This window comes from Hyperolius riggenbachi, chromosome 2, assembly GCF_040937935.1.
Source record: "Hyperolius riggenbachi isolate aHypRig1 chromosome 2, aHypRig1.pri, whole genome shotgun sequence".
NCBI classification, from domain to species: domain Eukaryota; kingdom Metazoa; phylum Chordata; class Amphibia; order Anura; family Hyperoliidae; genus Hyperolius; species Hyperolius riggenbachi.
This window is the reverse complement of record NC_090647.1, coordinates 49,642,861-49,652,335: the sequence shown is the minus strand read 5'-3', so window position 1 is coordinate 49,652,335 and position 9,475 is coordinate 49,642,861. Positions and strand designations below refer to the sequence as shown.

The following is a 9,475-nucleotide window of genomic DNA, read 5'->3' as shown; positions in this document are numbered from 1 at the left end:
GAGCGCCCCCCTCTCCCGGTGCCCACTGTTCCTGTGCTCAGGTCCTCTGAGCATACTCAGACCCCTCACTGCTGTCTGGGATTCTCTTCTTCCTTGTGGCTGCATTCCCGTTTGTGTGTAACCGTACTGGGCCTGTGCGAGTATGGTCCATATACTATGAACAAAACTTTTTGTGCATATCTGTTTCTTTTGTGCTCATGAGACTTTGTACTAACGGGAATGTGAGGACCATACTCGTGCATGCCCAGTACAGTTACACTTGCACACAGCCACAAGAAAAAATAGGGTCCCGGGCAGCAATGAGGGGTTTAAAATGTTCATGACCTACCCCCCCCCCCCCTTAAGTATGGGTATCCAGATGCTTTCTCCCCCCTTAGTATAGCTAGTCAGATGCTGTCACCTGTTGTTCTCCACTCCTTAGTATAAGTAGTCAGATGCTGTCGACCCCTAGTATTGGTAGTCAGGTGCTGACTCCTTCCCTTAGCATAGGTATTCAGGTGCCGCTGCCCGTAGTATAAGTAGTCAGGTGCTGCCTCCTTCCCTTAGTATATGTAGTCAGGTGCTGCCACCTTATTATAGGCAGTCAGGTGCTGCCCCCCTTAGAGTAGGTAGTCAAGTGCTGCCCCCCTTAGAGTAGGTAGTCAAGTGCTGCCCCCCCTTAGTATAGGTAGTCAGATGCTGCCCCCCTTAGAGTAGGTAGTCAGGTGCTGCCCCCCTTAGAGTAGGTAGTAAGGTGCTGCCCCCCTTAGAGTAGGTAGTCAGGTGCTGCCCCCTTAGTTAGGTAGTCAGGTGCTGCCCCCCCTTAGTATAGGTAGTCAGGTGCTGCCCCCCCCTTAGTATAGGTAGTCAGGTGCTGCCCCCCCCCCCCCCCCTTAGTATAGGTAGTCAGGTGCTGCCCCCTTAGAGTAGGTACTAAGGTGCTGACCCCCTTGGAGTAAGTAGTCAGGTGCTGCCCCCGTTAGAATAGGTAGTCAGGTGCTGCCCCCTTAGTATAGGCCGTCAGATGTTGCCCCCGTTAGAATAGGTAGTCAGGTGCTGCCCCCTTAGTATAGGCAGTCAGATGTTCCCCCCCTTAGAGTAGGTAGTAAGGTGCTGCCCCCCTTGGAGTAAGTAGTCAGGTGCTGCCCCCGTTAGAATAGGTAGTCAGTCAGGTGCTGCCCCCTTAGTATAGGCAGTCAGATGTTGCCCCCCTTAGAGTAGGTAGTCAGGTGCTGCCCCCTTAGTATAGGCAGTCAGATGTTGCCCCCCTTAGAGTAGGTAGTCAGGTGCTGCCCCCGTTAGTAAAGATATGCAGGCGCTGCTAGATAGAGTGCCCCCCCCCCCCCAGTCAGATGATCAGCAGAACAGGAGCCGATGCGTGCATCCTTCTTGTCCATCCCCCCCGAGCAGCAGCTTCCTCCCCCTCAGCAGGAGCAGAGTCACTCACCCCTCCGCTAGCAGCGCCGAAGGTTCCTCTATCGCTTCATCAGTTCAGCTGCCGCTGTGCAGTGTGCATCTCTCTGTTGGCGATTCCCATCATGTGACTGGAATCACATGGGAAAGACGCTGACTGGAGAGAGATGCACAGCGGCAGTTGCTGGAGCGAGCGATAGCGGAACCTTCGGCGCTGGAGGCAGAGGGGTGAGAGTGACTCTGCTCCTGCTCTGGGTGAGTGGAAGGGGAGGGGCAGGGCGGCTGCTGCCCAATCACGGCAACTCGATCGCTGCAGCCTCCCGAGTCCTGTCTGCCTGTACTAGCCGCTCGCTCCCGCCTGCAACCCTGCACCACTTCAAGCAGGTATAGTAAAGGGGCCATGTGCGGAGTGGCTCTCCGGGTCAGCCTGTTACCAGCCGCCCCTCAGTTTAAGGTGGATTCTGGCGCCCAAGGAACCGGCCTTGGGGGCCTGCCCCTAAATCCGGCCCTGGGCGCCTCAACGACATTTGGATATTTGCTGGGCACCAGGGCCGCATTAGGCGATGTGGCAGCATGTTAAGAGTTGCCACATGCTCGGACGCCATCTTGAGAGGGGCTGGGGCCGCATGGTGAGAGGTGCTGGAGCTGCATGGTGAGAGCCTGAATGCAATGTTAAAGGAAATGTCAGGCAAATAAACCTAGTCAAGCTCTACTTACCTGGGGCTTCCTTCAGCGCCTTGCTGGAGTCCAGCTCCTTGCAGCCGACATGTCCCTTGTCGTAGCTCCACTTCAAGCCACCTGCCCTGGGGCACCTGCCATGCCTGGCTACCTATACTGGGGCACCTGCTATGCCTGGCTACCTCTACTGGGGCACCTATCTATGCCTGGCTACCTCTACTGGGGCACCTATCTATGCCTGGCTACCTATACTGGGGCACCTATCTATGCCTGGCTACCTATACTGGGGCACCTACTATGCCTGGCTACCTCTACTGGGGCACCTATCTATGCCTGGCTACCTCTACTGGGGCACCTATCTATGCCTGGCTACCTATACTGGGGCACCTATCTATGCCTGGCTACCTATACTTGGGCACCTGCTATGCCTGGTTACCTATACTGGGGCACCTATCTATGCCTGGCTACCTCTACTGGGGCACCTATCTATGCCTGGCTACCTATACTGGGGCACCTATCTATGCCTGGCTACCTATACTGGGGCACCTGCTATGCCTGGCTACCTCTACTGGGGCACCTATCTATGCCTGGCTACCTATACTGGCACACCTGCTATGCCTGGCTACCTATACTGGGGCACCTATCTATGCCTGGCTACCTATACTGGGGCACCTGCTATGCCTGGCTACCTATACTGGGGCACCTATCTATGCCTGGCTACTTATACTGGGGCACCTGCTATGCCTGGCTACCTATACTGGGGCACCTATCTATGCCTGGCTACCTATACTGGGGCACCTGCTATGCCTGGCTACCTCTACTGGGGCACCTGCTATGCCTGGCTACCTCTACTGGGGCACCTATCTATGCCTGGCTACCTATACTGGGGCACCTATCTATGCCTGGCTACCTATACTGGGGCACCTGCTATGCCTGGCTGCCTATACTGGGGCACCTGCTATGCCTGGCTACCTCTATTGGGGCACCTATCTATGCCTGGCTACCTATACTGGGGCACCTGCTATGCCTGGTTACCTATACTGGGGCACCTGCTATGCCTGGCTACCTCTACTGGGGCACCTATCTATGCCTGGCTACCTATACTGGGGCACCTGCTATGCCTGGCTGCCTATACTGGGGCACCTGCTATGCCTGGCTACCTCTATTGGGGCACCTATCTATGCCTGGCTACCTATACTGGGGCACCTGCTATGCCTGGTTACCTATACTGGGGCACCTGCTATGCCTGGCTACCTCTACTGGGGCACCTATCTATGCCTGGCTACCTATTCTGGGGCACCTGCTATGCCTGGCTACCTATACTGGGGCACCTGCAATGCCTGGCTGCCTATACTGGGGCTCCTATTCCTGGTTACCTATACTGGGGCACCTGTTATGCCTGGCTACCTCTATTGGGGCACCTGCTATGCCTGGCTACCTATACTGGGGCACCTGCTATGCCTGGCTACCTCTACTGGGGCACCTATCTATGCCTGGCTACCTATACTGGGGCTCCTATTCCTGGTTACCTATACTGGGGCACCTGCTATGCCTGGCTACCTATACTGGGGCACCTATCTATGTCTGGCTACCTATACTGGGGCTCCTATTCCTGGCTACCTATACTGGAGCACCTGCTATGCCTAGCTACCTTTTCTAGGGCTCCTATGTCTGCTACCTATACTGGGGCACATACCTGGCTAACCTATACAGGGAACATCTATGCCTAGCTATCTGTACTGGAGGCACCTATCCTTGACTACCTATACTGGGGGCAACTATACCTGGCAACAATGAGGGGTTTTTTTGTTTGTTTTGTTTTTTGTCGCACCGCAGCCATAATATGCAGTGCAAATTGTGGGTGTTGTACAATCATTCCAAATGGGGAGGAATATGACTGTAGGCCCTCGACCTGGTCTAAGTGTTTACATTTCGTCCCTCCGTCTATTGGAGTTTGACACCCCTGGTTTAGAGGCTGTAATTTCTGCAAACGGAGGATCTAATAAATATTGAATTCATTTATTTGTGTGGTGCCCAAATGTATGCACGTGCTTTATTTTGTTTAAACAATTATTGCGTACTTTCTGTAAATCCAATAAACTTCATTTCACTTCTCAAATATCTCTGTGTGTGTCTCCTATATGATGCATTTAACTGACTTTTTTATCGTAACAACCAACGATTTATACAGGAAAAACATGCCGATTTAACAAGGTTGCCCAAACTCTTGCATCCCACTGTAAATCTGCAGAGAAGGAAATGCTACTTGCTTGGCAGCAGCTATTGTCTCCCACAATGGTTTACAGACAGGAAACTGTCATGGCCATGGCCCTGACATCACACTGTGGGAGGGGTTTCACCACAATATCAGCCACAAAGACATCCCTGATGATCTATTTGAGAAAAGGTAAAGTTTTCTCGTGGGGAGGGGGTATCAGCTACTGATTGGGATGAAGTTTAATTTTTCATTAAAGTTCCTCCTTTTAAGACTGTAAATCAAGGGTGGAAAAGATTCGACAATGGGCAAACATTGACTAAATAATCTATAAATGAATATTGTAAAATATAAGACATTTTAATCATTAAGTTAGATTCCGTAAAGTTCCTCATCGAAGGACCAAATCACAAAAGTTGTAACATTTTAAAATAACTGTTATCACATAAAAAAAGAAGTATATTTCTCCCAGAGTAAGGCCCCGTTCACACTTGCGGTTTTGCAAAAACCGCACCGGATGTCCGGACCGCACCGGAGCCGGATCGGACCTGAACCGTACGGTTCCTGTCCGGATCCGGTCCGGTTGCATACGGTTTCCGTGCGGTATGAACACGGTTGCGGTCCGGATCCGGATTCTTAAAGAGATAACAACCTGTATAAATACCTGGGGTTCTGGGAGGTCAGCAGAAGCTCTGGGGTCATTGTTGGAGACAGCTGGACGTGTGGAGACCATCCTTGGATACAGAGACAGCAGTTGGGACCATGGATCCAGTCATTTTTTACGCTTATTACCTGGGAATTCTCTCCTTCCTGTTGTTTACCTACTACTATGTGGGGAGAAGGCGTGCTCCTCGCAGGAGATGGTGGGTGCACCCTCTACTAGCCAGGAGGCAGAGGAAGGGAGAGTTCCAGGCCCTCTACCGGGACCTCAGACGACACCCACAGAAGTTCTACAGCTACACTCGGATGTCTATTCCCCTGTAAGTATATAGGCCTAAATACACCAACCCCCACCATTCCTAAACACCCCACCCTCACCCCCACAACACCTCATCCCTGTATACCTAGCTAAACACACCACCCTGACCCCCACACCCCTGTATACCTAGCTATACACTACACCCCCACCCTCCACAACACTCCCAAACCTCTGTAAACACACCTCCCCCATCCTCCACCCAACACCTTGTCCCACAACATACTTTACAGCTTCTTCCTTTCCATCTCCTGACAGGTTTGATACCCTTTTGGAGATGGTGAAGGATGACCTTAGGAAGAAGGATACCACGTTCAGGAGAGCAGTCACACCACAAGAACAACTACTCATCACACTGAGGTATGTAAAAACAAATTTTTTTATTGCAAAAACAACCACTTTCCAACATGGAAACATTCTTCCAACATGGAAGACAAAAAAATAACATATCTATGGTATAGCCCGGTCAGTTTTAAGGAACACCAACCACCAACTTTGTGCTGGAAGAGTTGTAGGGCATAGCTGCCCAAGTGTCTTTCGGGGACACCAGGCCCTAATAAATTGAAGTGCTTCAAAAACCTAACCACTGGCACAGGACCCTCTGAGCCATGGATGAAGGACACAGGTCAGTGAAAAGGCTAGGCCTCTCACCGACCAGTCAAGGTGTCCTTCATCCATGGTTCAAAGGGTCTTGTGCAAGTGGTTAGGAACAAGAACAAAGTGAGGAGCAAGAGGAACCGATGGCAGAGGAGCAGGACTACAGGTGCAGTGCAACAGGCACAAGGTTGTGACCCATGTAGTGTCTTTCGGGGACACCAGGCCCTAAAATTGAAGTGCTTTAAAAACCTAACCACTGGCACATGACCCTCTGAGCCATGGATGAAGGACACAGGTCAGTGAAAAGGCTAGGCCTCTCACCGACCAGTCAAGGTGTCCTTCATCCATGGCTCCAAGGGTCTTGTGCAAGTGGTTAGGAACAAGAACAAAGTGAGGAGCAAGAGGAACCGATGGCAGAGGTGCAGGACTACAGGTGCAGTGCAACAGGCACAAGGTTGTGACCAAGGTAGTGTCTTTCGGGGACACCAGGCCCTAAAATTGAAGTGCTTCAAAAACCTAACCACTGGCACATGACCCTCTGAGCCATGGATGAAGGACACAGGTCAGTGAAAAGGCTAGGCCTCTCACCGACCAGTCAAGGTGTCCTTCATCCATGGCTCCAAGGGTCTTGTGCAAGTGGTTAGGAACAAGAACAAAGTGAGGAGCAAGAGGAACCGATGGCAGAGGTGCAGGACTACAGGTGCAGTGCAACAGGCACAAGGTTGTGACCAAGGTAGTGTCTTTCGGGGACACCAGGCCCTAAAATTGAAGTGCTTCAAAAACCTAACCACTGGCACATGACCCTCTGAGCCATGGATGAAGGACACAGGTCAGTGAAAAGGCTAGGCCTCTCACCGACCAGTGAAGGTGTCCTTCACCCATGGCTCCAAGGGTCTTGTGCAAGTGATTAGGATCAACAAAGTAAGGAACAAGAGGAATCAAAGGCACAGGTGCAGGACTACAGGTGCAGTGCAACAGGCACAAGGTTGTGACCCAGGTAGTGTCTTTCGGGGACACCAGGCCCTAAAGTTCAAGTCCAGCAAAACCAAAAGTTAAAAAGCCCTGTGATGGTATCCTTCCTCCGAGGATCGGAGGTATTCAGAGGAGCATGTCCAGGAACAATTTGACTTTTTTTTTTCAAATTGTATCGGCACCACTACTAGAAAAGGTGGGAGTTGCTGCCTGGAAATCTGGACTCTCTTGGGTGCTGGTCGTGGATGAGCTGGACCCTGACAGCGGTGGCCCATATTGACTGCCTCTGTAGCCGGTGTACATCTGTGATGATTGCCAGGTGGGCACCGCTGTTGGTTGTGGGGGTCTAAAAATTGGTGGTTGCAATAATGGCGTGTCCATGTGCTGTTTAATCACCTCCAGCAAATTGGAATGGCACGCCATCAGGTTTTGGGAAGGCACCTTTTCCAGATATGGTATTAGAGACATCACAGTGTGAAAACATGGGTGTGCCTGCAATTTCAGTAGTTCCTTGCTTTGTTGATGCATTTGCTGCATCATGTTCTGCAGCTGGCCCACCGACTGATGATGCTGCGCACGCAGTTGGTCGATTTCTCCTCTGTGCATCTCATGCACCATTTTAAGCTCGTCCCTGTAGTGCCCATGTACAGCGTCGAGCTCACATTGCAGTGAAGTGATGTGGGACTTGAACTGCTCCATGATATGGCCCCTGTCCTCATCTTGCAACTGCCGGGTTATGAGAGTTTGGTGGCTCTGAAGAATCCCGAGAAGTCCGGAGACAGCCCCGGACATCTCGGACTCTGTCTCTCTCCTTGTTGGGGGGAGGGTACCTCGACGCCTCACTGGTGTGGTGGTCCTCACTGGTGGTGTGGCAGCATCTTCCCGTCCTCTGGCCTGTGTCGGGGTTGCCCTGCGCGCTGGTTGTGCTGCAGTCTCTCGGTGCTCCTCACTTTGTTCTTGTTCCCCTGGAGCTTCCATAGCGGTCGATTGTGGAGGTTCAGCTTCTTCCACACTCGGTCCTGCAACCTCAACATCCAAGCTCTCTTCTGCCAAGTCATCATCAAAGGAGAGAGCTGGGATTAAGGACTCCCTCCTCCTACTCCTCTCCTCGGGGCAATAGGTTACATCGGCGACGTCATCATCCACCAAGCTCTCCTCACTGCTGAACCGTGCCTCCTGGGTCGGTTCCTCTTGCTCCAAATTGTCTTCAGTCCTGTAGATAAAAACAATATTTATTGGTGTGCCAAACAGCATGTGGCGTCAATTCACAGAGCTAGCAAACACTAGCAATCACTTTATCAACCGTTTCTACCCAACATTTGATAAAGCTTGTGAGAAAAGTTCGCTAGCCATGGGAATTGAGGCCATAGCAATACATGGCCGAAGTCATGGTAAATGAGCTCTCAGTTCCTGCCCACAGTAGTGGTACTTACAGTCTAGGTTCCAGGCTTGCATTGATGAAAGACAATTGCTTGGCAAATTGGTAGTCTTTTTGTCGCCTTCCCCCGCCACTGCCACTTCGTTCGGCAAGTTTTTTCTTCCGTAGCCATTTCACGTATGCATCCCGTATATTGCGCCACCTTGTCTTGAACCTTTCTCCTGTAACGACATGAAAAATTGATTTCGATTATTTCTCTTGTAGGTACATCGCAACTGGACAAACATATATATCGCTACATGTCACATTTCGTATTGGGAAGAGCACGGTGGCAGGCATCGTCGTGAGGACTTCGAGGATCCTTTGGACGCGACTGAGGGCCACATACATGCCTGTGCCGGACACCACGAAATGGGAGGAGATCGCCCAGGGCTTCTGGACCGAGTGCAAGTTTCCTAATTGTGTTGGCGCACTGGATGGGAAACACATCCGGCTTCAGAAACCCGTGGGGAGTGGCAGCCATTATTTCAACTATAAAAAATACTTTAGCATTGTTCTAATGGCAGTGGCAGATGCGGACTACAAGTTTGTGTACGTGGACGTGGGGTCGTACGGTAGTTCCAATGACTCTGGAATTTTCCAGCGTACGACCCTTTGCCGGCTGATGGAGGAAGGCAGACTGCGTCTCCCCCGTGACAGACCCTGGCCTGGGACAAGGGCACCGGCCTACCCCTATGTGTTTGTGGGGGACGAGGCCTTCGCCCTGTCCGACCATGTAATGCGTCCGTACCCAGACAGGGGACTTGATGCCAGCCAGCTACACTTCAATGCTCGGTTGAGCCGTGCAAGGAGAATGGTGGAGTGCACATTTGGGATCCTGGTGTCAAAGTGGAGGGTGTTCCACACGCCCATGCTGCTGAAACCGGGCAACGCAGTTGTCGTGGTGAAGGCAGCATGCATCCTCCACAACTTTGTGCGGCAGGAGGAAAGAGAGACTCCGGAACCCCCGAATGTGCTTCCACTAATGCCCCTGCGGAGGTATGCAACCAGGCCAAGGGTAGTGTCACTGCGGAACAGGGACCAACTGAGACTTTATTTTACCACACCACCAGGACGAGGGTGAATGTTTGGTTTTTAACCTCCTTGGCGGTAATCCCGAGCTGAGCTCGGGGTATGCCGCCGGAGGTCGCCGCTCAGGCCCTGCTGGGCCGATTTCAATTCTGTAAAAAGCAGCACACGCAGCCGGCACTTTGCCAGCCGCGTGTGC

At 51.9% G+C, this 9,475-nt stretch overlaps 1 protein-coding gene across 1 annotated transcript; it reads right to left on the bottom strand.

Moving 5' to 3' along the window:
• Positions 1–6,788: 6,788 nt before the first annotated feature.
• On the bottom strand, positions 6,789–8,325 carry LOC137543727 (uncharacterized). Its single transcript, XM_068264858.1, has 2 exons — positions 8,264–8,325; positions 6,789–8,043 (listed from the first exon to the last, which is right to left on the bottom strand). The coding sequence occupies exon 2, from the start codon at positions 7,806–7,808 to the stop codon at positions 6,996–6,998; it is 813 nt and encodes a 270-aa protein (XP_068120959.1). The 5' UTR covers positions 7,809–8,043; positions 8,264–8,325; the 3' UTR covers positions 6,789–6,995.
• Between the last annotated feature and the right edge of the window lie 1,150 nt (positions 8,326–9,475).